The sequence below is a fragment of the Marmota flaviventris genome, chromosome 11 (assembly GCF_047511675.1).
Source record: "Marmota flaviventris isolate mMarFla1 chromosome 11, mMarFla1.hap1, whole genome shotgun sequence".
In the NCBI taxonomy this organism is placed as follows: Eukaryota; Metazoa; Chordata; class Mammalia; order Rodentia; family Sciuridae; genus Marmota; species Marmota flaviventris.
This window is the reverse complement of record NC_092508.1, coordinates 43,894,805-43,910,097: the sequence shown is the minus strand read 5'-3', so window position 1 is coordinate 43,910,097 and position 15,293 is coordinate 43,894,805. Positions and strand designations below refer to the sequence as shown.

General features: G+C 36.2%; 1 protein-coding gene across 7 annotated transcripts in view; it reads right to left on the bottom strand.

Moving 5' to 3' along the window:
• The window catches only part of Nemp2 (nuclear envelope integral membrane protein 2), a 138,953-nt gene that overhangs the window by 17,946 nt on the left and 105,714 nt on the right, over window positions 1-15,293 (bottom strand). The window contains exon 1 of one of the 7 annotated variants that reach the window (XM_027925037.2): window positions 4,617-4,820. The exons of the other annotated variants lie outside the window; for them this stretch is intronic. Within the exon in view, the coding sequence (XP_027780838.2) occupies window positions 4,617-4,707 (91 nt within the window). The 5' untranslated portion in view covers window positions 4,708-4,820. Of the gene's footprint in view, window positions 1-4,616; window positions 4,821-15,293 lie in introns of those variants that run through there. 7 annotated transcript variants of the gene reach the window in all.

Genomic DNA, 15,293 nt, shown 5'->3' with positions numbered 1-15,293 from the left:
CCTTCCTAGAGAGACCAGATTCTTCTACCTTAGATTGATTATAAAGGTCATATCTTTCTTAGGCTTCTCTTCCCTTCTGTAAACATCTTCTACAGAAATTTCATTGTTTGAGGATATGAAATAGAAAAAAATAGCCACTTTGATTTATTTGAACTCTATTACCAATTAAGCCCTGACACTGAAGATTATGGTGCTACTGCAGGTGCCTTCATTAGTGCAGCCCTAACTTTTGCTGGTTTATTTTGCTAAAACAGAACCTCCTGAGAGCAAATATATACAGACAGATCATAAAAACAATCCCTTTATAATGAGATCCAGGAAAAGAAAAAGAATTTCTAGGAATTTAAATATAAAAATGTGATAATCATTTAATCAGAAGGGAACAATATGTACCTCTGACAGCCACTGATTACACTTGAGATTGAAATACGTTCTCACCCTGGAGGGTGCTCCATTACCGCGATATTCACTTCCTCAAACCTGATACAGATCAGGAGAAAGATCTGGCAGCATGGGCCAACCCAGCTCTGCCACATCTTCCAAGCACTTGCGAAGGTCTGTTGAACCAACACTGAATGTCATCCTTCCTATGGCAAGGCTGGTCTCTACACCTTGGAATGAGCACCATCTTCCTTAACTCCCTGCAATTCTCAGCAGGTTCTCTAGGCATTAGTTATCTACATTAGCACAGGATTCAAGTCAGGATTACCAGAACCAATCAGATAGATCCCTCAGTTCATTTTAAATACCACTCAATTTATAAACATCCAACGAATATAATTTTAGGACATTAGTGGTTCCCCTTCACCTGTGGTTTCACTTTCAAGTCTCAGTTACCTATGATCAACTGTAATCCAAAAATATTAAATAGAAAATTCCAGAAATAATTCATAGGTTTTAAGTAACTTTTGTTATAATATAGTTATAATTTTTCTATTTTTCTTAGAAGCTATTGTTATTAATCTCCGTGCCTAATTCATAAATTAAACTTTATTGTTAATATTATGTATGAGGGAATATTATGTATGGGCACATATGGGTTTTAGTACTCTTTGCAGTTCCAGGCATCCACTGGGAGACTTGGAACAGTATATTCCCCCTCTGGATAGGGGGTACTATTATACATATCTGATATTAAAAAGGGACAGCTACATATACCCCATTTTTTAAAATATTTTTTTTATTTGTAGTTGGAAACAATATCTTTCTTTTATTTATTTATTTTTATGTGGTGCTGAGGATCGAACCCAGTGCATCGCACGTGCTAGGCGAGCATTCTATATTCTATCTCTGAGCCACAGCCACAGTCCCAATATCCCCCATTGTAACAAGTTAAATTTCAAATTTCTCCTTAATATTTTTGTCCTTTATTAGTTTTTCTAAACAACTACATATATATTTAAGTTAAAGAGTTTGTCCATACATAATGGTAAAAATATTCATTTGAATCTTGAGAAAAAAAACAAGGTGTACTTAAGCCTACTTACAGAATATTCTAAGAATAAAAAACACAAACACTTCTCAAATCTTAGCAGATCTTAACCGCCTTCCATATAAAAAATATTTCACCAATGTTTCTCCTAACTTAACCTTCCATGGTTCTCATATGGAAAAAAAAAAAAAAAAACCTATCCTCAAATGAAATTACAACAGAATAATAATATATATAAATGTACTTGTTACATTATGCTGCCATTTTCTCCATTTTACCTGTAATTATTGGGAAGGGGGGGGCGGCTGGCAAAGAAGGAGAGGGAGAAGAGCAGAAAAAACAAAAAGTAAAAAGTTCAAATGTGAGCTAGGGTGTAGCTCAGTTGATAGAGTGCTTGCCTAGCAAACCCAGAGGCACTGGGTTTGATCCTCAATCAATGTTTTTAAAAAAAGTGTGCATCTACTATTAAAAAAAAAAAAAAAAAAAAGTTCAAATGCAAACAGTTGCAGATGGAGCTGGGGATTTTTTGCTTAGCTTTTTATTTTTAAATTTTTTTAATTTTTAATTTTAATTTTTTAAAATTCACATTTTCAAAGGTATTAGTTGAAAAGGTAACTTCTCTATTCTATTAACCCATTTTGTTTTTCAAACTTGAAACTGAAAATAAGAGTTGATAACGTACATTCAGGTTTGGTTTTAACTGCCAGGTACAGATTTTCCTTTGCATGGATGAATGTGGAAGCTGTGAATATGAAGAGACTTACTGGTATAATCTAGGCCTGGGGAGCCATTTCTATGACCTGAACTTCATTTCAGGAAACCCATGGTTTCTTGTGACCTCACCCACTGGTTACAAATTACGGACGACTGTTAGCTTGAAGTTTTTTTTCTTCTCAGCCAGACAACTACCTACCTGTGCTTCCTGTGCCAACTGCCTCTTTCTTCCAAATGGGGTGACAGAAAGCTGGTTTTAGTCTGAATATTCTCCATTTCATAGATGGGTGTGTGTGTACAGACCGAATTTTACAATAGGAAGGAACCTTAAGTATCATCAAATACAAGCTTCTAGTGTTATAGATAGGCCCTACTTTACAGAAGAAAGTACAATAGTCCTCCCTTATCTGCAGTTTCACTTACTGAGGCGTCAGTTACCTGTAGTCAACTGTGATCTGAAATTATGAAATGGTATAAATGGAAAATTCCAGAAGTAAACAATTCGTAAGTTCAGATAACTTTTATTACAGTATATTGCTATAATAATCTATTACTTACTATTGTTATTCTCTTTCTGTGCTAATTGTATAACTTAAACCTTATCATAGGTATGTATATATAGAAAAAAAACACAGTACATAGGGTTCAGTACTGTTTCGGGTTTTAGTTATCCACTAGGGTTTTGGACCATATCCCCCATGAACAAGGGTGTTTACTAGGTTACCAACTATTTCGTCTTGAGGTTCCTCATAAAACCAAAGTCTTTTAGAAAAGCAATGGTTCTTTTTTTTTTTTTTTTTAAGTTGTAGATGGACATAATACCTTTATTTTATTTTATTTTTTTTTTTAATGTGGTGCTGAGGATCAACCCAGTGCGCCTCCTACATGCGAGGCAAGTTCTCAACCACTGAACACCCTGGAGCAGCAATGATTCTTAGACTTAGTCTAACGCAGCACAGGACAGTGGATGCTTCTTTATTCACATTGAAAGCCTATTTGCAAAGGCAAGCCTCACTAGATAGCAACAGAAGTAGCCAATTTTCTTAGTTGCAGATTAAAATTTAACCAACTCAGTGGGCATCCTGAAAGTTGAAGGTAGAATAGAAGCCTTGGTAATCCTTTATGTATGTTTTTGATTAGTAAAATTAAGAACCCTTACCACCAAGTATAACAACACAAGAACTTCAAAAACATTGGTTTCACTGAGGCAAATAAAAGTGAAGAAAATACTGAAACTATCCAGCACTAAAACAACTTCATTTTACTGTTGAGAAAACTGTATAAAGACTATGTGCCTGGATCAAGATTACACACCACAATTGTTGCATGAAATGTAATAACTCAATTAGAGCTCAAGGTTCTGGGTGTTGGTCTAGAGCTACTTCTAATTTTCTAGCTGCTGCCATAACAAGAAACTCTCTTCCTTAGACAGAAGTTTTATTTTTTTTTTCATTTCCTAATCTATAAAATGAGTATATAAATGGCAACTACCCAAGGGGACTTCTATGGGTATTAAATATTAAATTTCTCTTTTGCAGTTTAAGCACTTTTAACACTATCTAGCACAAAGAGAACTGGTATATATAGTTCCCCAAGGTGTAACTCACTGAAAGATACCTACCTACCCTTAGACAGCTGTGAAAGATGCTAATAAATACATAAATAACCCTGATCTTGAGTGGTTGGAGTTCAGCTAAGAGAACATACTTGGCAGCCTCCCTTGCAATCAGGAATGGCCCCAACGCAATGAGCGGAAGTTGGTGGACAGTACATCCAGGAAATATTTTCAAGGATGTTAAATGAAACAAACATTGAGCTCAGGGCAAATTACTAGTTATAGAGACAGAATTCTAGTTTCTAACTTCTGTGCCAGAATCCTCAAAGCACTCCCGGGGTTGCCTATAACAACACTGCGTGTTGCTGTCAGTTCTTTCTCCCATACGCCAGGCATACATTAAACACTGCCATCATCTTGCGGGTTGTCATCGTCCGTGACCCAGGGTCACAACAGTCAGGGTAGATGGATTTCGGCCCCATTCTAAAGCTGAAGCTCTTTGCTTCTCTAGTCTTTTGAGTTTTAAAGAAATGGCTATAAATATAACAAGATTTTAGACATAAACTGAAGTACTGTACAAAAAGCCCCGTATTGAAAATAAGGAGTCTAGGGCCAGCTGTGCCAGTGAGTAGCTGTGTGACCCTGGACAAAACATCTCTGAGTTTCGTTGTTTCTGTAAAATGAAAAATTGAGCCAGGCTTTGAACCGCGCGGCTGCTTCTATTCCTCAAATCACAAAATGTCCAAATGGCAGCAGAAAGGGTAGGGGAACCCAATAAGGCGGGAAGGCAGCCCCGCCCTAGTGTAGGCCGCGCCCGGGAGTGACCCGGAGGCCGAGGGAGGAGCGTCCACCCCGCCAGGCGAGAGCGCGCCCTTGAGCCGGAAGCGTGCGCCCGCCGCGTGTGCCCGCGGTTACCTGACAACGCCGCGTCCTCGGCGCCCGCGGGCAGCGTGGCTAGGGGCGGCAGCCACAGCAGCAGCCACCACCGCCCCAAAGGCGGCCTCATCCCGCCGCGGCCCCGGCTCCGCGCGGCCCTAGCCCTTAGGGGCCGGCTCCGCCCAAGGAGGCGGACATGGAGCGCGCCCCTTAGGAGCCCGAAGGGGCCAAGGAGTGGGCCGGAAAGAGGAGGGGGCCGGAAAGGGGGCGGGGCCGGAGAGGGGGCGGGAAGTCGGCAAGGGGCGGCGGCGGAGCCCCGCCTCCTCGGGTTCTCGCGGAGCCACCCACCTCTCCCTTCGCCCCAGGCTGTGTTGCCTAGGCGTCTGGTACCCGGAAGCAGGCTGCAAAAAGGGAGCCGGTTGTCCGTGAGTGTTTCCTACAACAAGACTGATCCGTGGGGCCCAGGTCTCCAAGAACCCGTGCGTGACGACCCAGAAAGGAGAAGGCCCTAGCAATCCCCTTTTTATAAATAAAAGCCAATTTATTTTGTTTTACCTTTCAACATGTTTAAAAAAAGAATATATAAATTGTGATTGGTCTTTAAGTACAGACCTTCAAGGCCCTAGAAACCCACTAATGTAATTTAATATCCCACACAAGTAGAACAAGAAGTCATTTTCTCTTTAATTCTGGCCTTGTGCTGAGATTCCTTAGAGAACCCAGTGTGTCAGAAATCATTTAAAAACACTTAAAGCTTCATTTTTTTCTAAAGGTTTGAATAGGGTAGATTAGGCTTCCCTGGCCTAAAGGAAGGTTTAGCCAACTGCCCTTAAACGTTTTCTTGGCACCATGTGTATACTATATATGACGTTCAAAAAGTTCAGAAATTTTCTTGTAAAGGACTCTTCCAGGGATGATTTTTTTTTTTTTTAAGCCATCATTACTTGAATTCTCAGTGTCTGGCCCTTAGGATCTGCCTCCAAATAAACACCAGAGTCCATATCCAGTTCTTAAATCCTAAAGTTCCCTGGTAAGGTATGCACTTGGCTCATGCAAGACAGCGCTTTGACAACTAACCACATTCATTCTGATTTGGCTTAATTTTGTATGGCACTATGCAAAGTGATTAAAATACCATTGATCCAGAATTCTATACCCAGCTACAATATCTTTTTAAAAAACAAACAAAGACAAATGTTGCTTTTCTCCCATGCCCAGAAGCCGTTCAATACAAGAAATGTTAAAAGAAGTCATTTCCACAGAAGGAATATGATGGCAGATGGAAATTTGGATTTATAAACAGAAATAAATAGCTCTAGAAATGACAAAAATGAAAAGAAATAAAACTTTGAAATTATTTTAATCATTTTCAAAGACAACTATCTAAAGCAAAAGTAGTTGCAATGTGTTGAGATTTATATCTTTACTATTAAAATGTATGACAACAATACTTCAAAGGATGAAAGAGAAATGTTTATACTATATATAGTAAGGTTCTTATACATGAAATAATTTCATAGTACATGAAACTATATTATAATAAGTAAAAGATTTATATTGTAAACCTAGACCAGCTCTCTCTGCTTCCAGTTGCCATGAGCTGAGCAGTTTCCTCTGCCATGCTCTTCTGCCATGATGTTCTTCCTCACCTGTGCCCCAAAGGAATGGAGCCAGCCAACCATGAACTGAATGCTTTGAAACCATAAGCCAAAACAAATTTTTCTTCTTATTTGTTCTTATTAGGTGTTTTGGTCAAAGTGATGAAAAGCTGACTAACACAGACTCTGATCTCTTCAAATCTCTGTTCTGCTATAAATCTTCCTGACTTCCCCTTTTGCCCACCCGCCAGAAAAACTCACTGCCTTTCAGGGCACTGATGGTTCCCACAGGCCTATCAGGAAATTTCTCTTTTGCTACATAGCATAGGTCTTTATTGAAGTGAGATTTTGTTGCATGGATAGGTTCTAGTCACTGAAGAATAGATGATCATATAAGAAGAAGTGTCACTGGAGGATCATTTTTATAATTCTGCTTACCACAACCACTAAGAAAAAACAATACAATGCACAGTTGTAAATAACTTTAAAATCATCAGTGCATGATACATCCCTATTTCAGATAAGTTAAAAGGAGAGAAAAATGCATTTTAGTATCTGTAAAATATATTCTTCCCTATTTATTACCCATATTATTGATATATAATAATTTTAAATGAGAAAACAGAAAGTAATTCATCTAAGGGAAGAGAGCTGATCAAAGTTTGTACCTGGAGTTACTAATACTAAAGGCTTTTACTTCATCTTTGATACAAGATTGCCAGCCTGAGAAACCAGATATTGGGTAGTAAGGTTTTAGGAAAGGCTGCCCTTTCCCCCTATTTCTTCCCTTTTCTTTCTTATCATCTTACTACCTGCCAAGGCCCAATACGGTTTTCTGTACTTAAGCACCCTTCTCCACAAGAACTTATGGGCACAATAGAAAGGGAAAGAGAATGCTGAACATTTACAGGCACTATTGATATGGTCCTGAGAGTTTCCTTAACAGTGCTCCATGGTTAGTTTGTGATCAGAGAGAAGAACCAGTAGAAAAACTTTTGAGAGGGAATATACTGGTGCAACATTTCAGGAGAATAACTTAACACGTGACAAAATCCTTAAAAAATTCATGCATTTTGACCAGTAATCCCTCTCCTGTAAATTAACCCTTAAAAACAAAGACACCATTGTAGGTGAAACAAAAGAAAGAAATATTAATCACAGCATTATTTATAATATCAAAAAGCATGGAAGTCGGGCTGGGGTTATGGCTCAGTGGTAGAGCACTTGCCTAGCATGTGTGAGGCCCTGGGTTAGATCTTCAGCACCACATAAAAATAAATAAATAAAGGTATTGTATTCAACTACAACTAAAAAATATTATATATTTTTTAAAAAAGCATGGAAGTAATCTTTATTTTCTATAATACTATTAAATAAATTGTGTTTTAAACATTTTATAAAAACCTAGACCAAACACTACACTATCTTAAAAAGCAATGTAATTCATCAATTAATAGTGAAGATAAAATGGAATAATAAAATGACCTAAAAGGAAGCAAGAATACAGGGGGTAAAGGTTAAAGAATAAATTGACAAATAGAAAACAATTTAAAAGATGGTAAATTTAAATTCTACTATATTTATAATCACATCAAATGTAAATGGCCTCAATACCCCAATTAAAAGGCAGACATTGTCAACTAAGTATATTTATGCAATCTACCAAAAAAAAAAATACAGTCTACAAGAAACCCTGATATATAAGGATTTAGACAAGTTAAAAAGAAAGGATTGGGGAAAGATATGTCATATGAATACCAATCAAAAGAAAGATGAATTATATTAATATCTAAAGGTAGATGCTAAGATAAGGAATATTATTTATAAATCAGTGGATCAAGGTGGGACCTGAGAGTCTGTGTTTCTAATAAACCGTCTGGTCCAAGGATGAATCATAACTTGGGCAGCAAGTCCTTAAAATCCTAAGTGGATATATAAATTGGAAGCATAAAAACAGATGGAAGGACTTTAAATTAGAGTTTGAAAAGTATAACTTACTGCACTATGCCCCATAGATGTTTACAATGGTAAACTACATATTAAATACAGTCATATGATGCAGAGTGATGTTTTAGTCAATGATAAACTGCATAAACAAAGGTATATAGACATAGCCTAGGTGTGTAGTAGGCTCTACCATCTAGATTTGTATAAATACACTCTTAAGATGCTCACACAATGACAAAATTACCAAAGGATACATTTCTCAGAACATGTCCCAATTAAGTGACACATGACTGTATTTTAAAATTCCTACAGTAAAGAAACATTATAAGGCAGCTTCTAAGATGGCTTTCAATGATCCTCTCCACCTCTTGGTTATCATGCCCTTATATAAGTCCCTCCCCTTAAGTGTGGGCTGGAAATATTGACTCACTTCTAATGAATAGTATGTGGAAGAAATGATTAAATGTCACTTCCAAGATTAGATTATAAAAGATTGTGGCTTCCAACTTCAATATGCTCTCTCCCTCTCTCTCTCTCTCTCTCTCTCTCTCTCTCTCTCTCTCTCACACACACACACACACACACACACACACACAATTTCTTGCACTGAGGAAAGCCAGCTAACATGCTGGGAGGGGCATCCCGGTGCAAAACCTAAATATGCAAGTGGGTTTTCCCAATAAGAGCCTTGAGATGATTTCAGCCCTGGCTGACACATGAATTGCATCCTTGTAAGAGACCCTAAGACAAAACAACCTATTTTATCTGCTCCTAAATTCCTAACCCTCAAAAAGTGTGAGAAAATATGTTTATCATTTCCACCTAACACTTAATTTGTTATGCAGCAATAGATAGCTAATACAAAACTAGTATAACTTTCCCAACCCAGTGTTTAAAACCAAGGATTGGCTTGTTTTACCCTTCTAGTTCTGTATCATTTCCACTAATAATCTTTCTTGGGTATTGAGAAATTATAGGTGAAACATTTGGCTTGTGTTTGTACTCCATCAACGTTTAAGCCATAATAATTAGTTTTCCCAAATAAAATCTCTGAACATCCTATGCACACAGTTTAGAAAAACACTATACTTAATCTTTAATAAAGATTTTGAAGTCAAATTTCACCTATATAAAGAGTTACAGAGTGCTTAAGCCAGAATATCAGAGGTGTTAATAGGTGTGCAATATGTCTAAGCTTTGTGTTAACAATGGCAATGACATAAAAAAGACACTTAGGAGGAGGAGAAATACAGGAAGAAAGTGTAAGGGTAAAAGAAATTGAAGTTAAAGTGTAAAAGACCGGGCATTGTAAAGTTTCTAAGCTGCAAGGCCTGAGTTAAAAAGTAAAAGACCAGGTATTGTTAAGTTCCTATGCTACACGCAAAACCTGAAATTCCTGTAGCTGTTAGGACAATACCCGGAACTGCCCAGTAAATATTGCACCTGACCCTCTGGTTGTTTAATAACCTAGGACCCTGTGTGGCTTGGCACGTAGGCATTGCAGGACCTAAACCAATCAGTTTGAATGTGTACCCCGCTTTAGAACTGACCTATCACTCCCGCCCAACCTGTTCCTGCCAATGAATGTACTAATCGTGTTTAAGAATTGTTGTTTGATTTTCCCGCGGTGTATGATGATTTGTTAAAGGAGACTGTGATGTATGTATAGTCCCCGCCCTCCCCAAAAAGTGTACTTGAGCACTGTTCAACCCCTGCTCGGGGCTCTGGGCTGCTCTCCCTTGTTGAGTGAGCACGGAGCCCCAGCGCGCTGGATTGGATCCTCAATAAACCCCTTTTGCTGTTGCATGAGCCAGTCTCTTGGTGGTCTCTTCCTCCAACGTTCGCCGGACCCTTACAAAAGAATCAAAAATGTAGTCAGCTTTAGGGAGGCTCTGGGGTCCATTGACACCATCATGTATAGTTGCTTCCTTCCCATAAGAAATTCATTCTTGCTGTTTATTGTTTTTAAACTATACTGAAATTCATGTACCTTTTTCTAGGAGATAAACTATAGTGATTAAAACTAAATTTTTAAAAAATCTACATAAACAGGGAACCTGCAGAATCTTCTGTTCAGAGTCTTCTGGGGTATTATTACAGGCTTGCTTTCTTTATCTCCATTAGAAAACATAAAAATTTGTCCATCAGTGATTCAATATGGTAATTGCTGGAATATTCACTAAATTTTCCAGGATGATGTAAAACAATTGTGAGTGGATACTGTCAAATAGCTCATACATTTCTACACCAAAGAGATGGTTTTAAAAGGATAGAATCCATCCCCTCTTTAAAGCAGTTGTTCACTTGTGCTTATGGATCCTAACTGTTGACTCTAATAAATTCCAAGAAAGGATGAAATATGGCATCTTGGAGCATCTGCATCTCATAGCTAGTGAAGACCTTGGCATCCTTGTCAGAATGCTGGCAGCAGTGTGCAGTAATAAATGTTCAGCAAAGTACAGATTCCTAGGATATGTTCTCCAGAGATTGAGTCACCAAGTAATTCAAAAGTATGAGGACCATGGACTAAACTTTGAACTTTTACAAGTTTCATGCTTGACAACATGTAGCAGTTTGGGCAAACTTGTAATCAGAAATAAAACATTATATGTGCAGGTTAATATAATTCATATTGTAATATGAATTATAGATATTGATGAGAAAACCGTGTATAATAAAGATACTCTTAAAATATTATTTTAGTGACCTAATTTCTTTAGTTTTGTCAGACTATATTCATGCAGTATAAAAAGATGACAATTCAATTTTCAACCTCTGCATTTTTATTTCTAGAGTTCTTGTTCTTTATAACTAATTAATTTTCTATAACTGCTGTAGGGTTATAATCAGTCATTATGAATCAGAAGAAAAATCCAGTTCATGTCAGAAATTATTTAGGAGCTTTCACTTGGTTTCTAGATAAAACATTTAATTAAATGAGTTGGAACAAAATAGGAAAAGTTCTACTATTTTTATGTCCTTTCATAAAGATTTAATCTATAACTGCAATGGTACTGGCTAATGCCATACAGATTACAGAGGCTGTATGTCATCATTTCTTCCTAAACAAACAAACACAACCAATAATAGACTGCCAAGTCTTCTAAATAAAAGGAAAGAATAAAAGAATGAAAATAGACATTGACATGTTGAATCATGGTTTTCTTAGCATATTTCATTTAGGAAATGTTTTAGCATTGACTTATTATATAGTAATTGTCTAATTTTAATAACAACTAAGTCATATTAAAACTAACATAATTTTTCAGCATGAATGAATAATATTGAGGAGGAGTAAAATAAATATGATTTATTAAGAAACAAGTAATATAAAGTTGTGAATGGTAGTATGTGCCTGTAATCCCAGCTACTCAGGAATGTGAGACAAGGTTCACAATGTTGAGGCTAGCGTGGGGAACTCAGTGAAACCCTGTCTTCAAAAAAAAACCCTGGAGATGTAGCTGCATGGTAGAATATCCTGGGCTCAATCCCCAGTACTGAAAAATATATACATATGGAATATATGTAACATGTATGGTAATATATTATATAAATCACATATAACACTCACATCTATCTATATCTATATCTATATCTATATCTATATCTATATCTATATATATATATATATATATATATATATATACACATCTATCTAGATAGATAGATATCCTATATAATAAATTGCTAGAGCCCTTGGTAAAATAATAATAATAATAATTGGTAACTCCTGTAAATTGAGAGATGGAGAATTCTTTAAAGCAGTAGTTCAAATTTTGTTTTGGACAGGAGTTCTATCTCTAAACATTTTTATTCAGTGGGTCTCATATGTGGCCTAGGAATCTATAAATCTATATCTATGATAAGGTAGTCTTCTGACTACTTAGTAATGGGGAAAAATTCAAATGACAAGTAATTGGTGACTAGTGGCTAAAAATATGGTATCAATGAGAATAGAAAGGTATAATTTGTCAATCTGAAAAAACCAAAAGGTTTAATAGTTACAGCTTTGAACGAATACATTTAAAGAATTAGGATACAGAATATTGGTCATTAGTTATCTGTTAAGTTTTCAAAATTTAAAAACAAGAGAAAGAAATAGGATTAAATTGAAGTAAGTTTAAGATTGCACTATAAATACATTTTTCCAGCATTAGAATCCTCATTTATTCCTTGCCTGGACACCATCCAATCCTGCTCTTTCACCTCATTTAATTCTTATGGAGCTTCTGCCAAATTTTCTTTGCAACCAGCACACCCTTAGGAAGGATTTTTCTTAATCAGCCATTCTGCATAATCTATGCTGCTGCTGCTTGTGGTTTTGTTTTTTTTTATGTTTTTTGTTTTGTTTTTTACTCTGGGGAAATTTCTGTTAAAGAGATTTATATAGACAGAAGGTGAATCATATTGTAAAGTTTTTTTTTCTTTCAGATAAAACTAAAAATAACAGATATCCATTTAATTTACATTCTTTAACTGTCTTTATTGACATTTATTGAAAATGAAAAATATTTATGTATGATTCAGGAGATCTTCAATTTAGTTACAAAATAGGAATTTTTTCTTCTAGTTTTCAGTTCCTGTTCATGCACGTCAGAGTATCCCTAATGGTCACATTCTATCCAGAAAATTCTTCAATTTACTTTCACTCACATGGTTTTGGAAATAAATATTTTTTAAGAGGGATGGGGGGAGCTTGGTAGATGCAGATAAATACAAGTTTCACATTTTCTTATATGTTCCCTCTCTCTTCCTTTTCCTTTCCTTTTTTTTTAAGTTTAGCCTTTATTTCCAGTTTTATGTCACTTTGTATTCTATATCTGGCTAGATCCAAGCATATCTTAGAGTTGTTATATGGATTTTCTCTCCTTATATTTCTAGGATGTTGGTGTTGATCATAGGAGTGCAATGTCCAAGAAAATGTAAGAAGCCATTGGGAAGAAATTTATAACCTGGATGCACCTAATATTTTATTTTATGAAGAAAACTGACACAAGAGAGTCTATCTGTTGAACTGTTTCTATAACAAAATCATAATTTCTACATTAGTCATGTCTCAAAACAGGTCATGGGAAGTGAAATGTATAAATAATTCTCTTAATATATTTCTATTTTTTGCTAATGTGATTAATCACATTTTGCCTATTAAGTATATCTATCTACTTGAAATTAGATATATTTTTGCCCACACTCTAAGTCTCTAAAATTAGATGAAAAGAATAATAATTATTATTTAGTACATTTCAGTTACTTTTCATCCCCTGCTATGACCTATCAACAGTCAATAATTCTACCTGTATTACTAGGATATGTATTGTTAGGATGTTTCCAGTTACAAGTCACAGAACGTACAACTAAAAATATCTTAAGCAATGAAACATTTATTATGTCACATGGAGGTTAAGTCCCAAAAGAAATTGATCTAGTAATTTAAGCATGTCACCAGGAACTCGGGCTCTTTTCAGTTTTCTACTTCATTATTCTCAGTTTGTTGAACTTTGTCCTTCAGGTTTTCTGTTTGTAATTGCAAAAAGTATGTCATGGGACTGACACTGGATCCTCATACAACTGTGACCAAATGTGGGAGTCTACCTCTGCTTCCATATCTTGCATATAAAAGTGAAGCCTTTCTTGGAAATTCTCACCTTCATCATCCCAGCAGACTACTTTGCTGGTCCCACTGGCGGGTTATTAACCCATCAGTACCTTTACTCAGTGATGGAGTGAGTTATCTGGCATATGGTGGGAAGTGCTTTCATAGAAAACAAAAACTGGAATAGCAATAGATGGGGGAGGGGGGAAATCACTATGGTGATATTTTTGACAGATCCCAAAAGACTTCATAAATATGTGAAAATTTATGGTAATCTGAAATTTGATGGTGATTTAACAAATGAGTTTTATTCATTATTCTAAACTTTGATAAATGTGTTTTCAATTTTGAAATTTACACATTGACTCAAGAAGGGAGTTGTTTCTGCACCATTTATGTATTTTTCTTCTATGGATCTTCTTTTGTACATTGGCAGAACATCTTTATTTTGAATCATTCCATTTCCTAAGTGGCAAATATTTTCTATTCTTACAATGAAAGAGAAGAAAAATTAGACAAAGGAAAGTGGGTAATAATGAAAGAAAAGGAAAGGGAATAGGATTTGCTGAAAGAGAAAAAGGCAGAAAAAAAAGAGGGGTGGAGTAGAATGAATAGTGACTAATCTGGATGGTCTGATGTAAGGAGTTCAGCTAACTAGGTCACTTGCCACTTGGAGTGATGGGCAGGATAAGCTCAAAAAGCAGACAAGAGGGAGGAAGCAGACTCCTTTTCAGAGCATACATTTTGCAGGTTAGAATCTGTTCCTCTTAACCATGGGGCAGGAAATGCATGTTCATAGAGCTTGGCATTAGGATTCTGGTGGCAGAATCCTAATGCCACCTTTTCCCCCACACACTTAGAGATAATTTACCCAACAATGATGCTTAAACAAGCCATCTAAATATTTAAGGTTCTTATCTTTCCTTGGCAATAAATGAGGTTAGAATAGGCCAAGGAAATTTGTTGTTGTTGCTGCTGCTGCTGATTGAACTTAGGGCCCTCCACATGTTGAGCACATATGCTACTACTCTCCCACAGAGCTATGCCCCAGCCCTAAATTTGGACACTTTTTTTAAAAGGGCTGGGATTGAACCCTGGGCTACATCTCTAGAAGGGACGTTTTTATGCCCCGAGTTTCAAAGGGACCAGACCTTCCAAGTAATGGGAGCTTTATAGAACTTTATTCCTCTGGGTAAAATATAAGCATATTTTAGAGCAAATAACTCACCAAATGCACTGAAGATTCCTTGGATTTGTGTTAGGATTTAAAGGCTATTCTTTCTTCCTTCCATTTCACTATTTCACCTGGTTCTTTATTGCCTTTTCATAGTTTCTTCTCTAGTACTTTTTGTAGATACTGGAAATATTATTGGTACTTACTTTTCAGTACTTTCAATCTTGAGTGATAGACATGAGAGAATCTTGTTGAAATTCTCCCTTTGTTGTGACAGCTATCATTTATGTTTAATAGATTTTTATTCCTTTTAATCTTTACATCCACTATGAATAAGTATATTTGGAAAGCTGTACAAAATAAATGTATACTCTAATAACTTATTACACAGAAAACATTCTCTT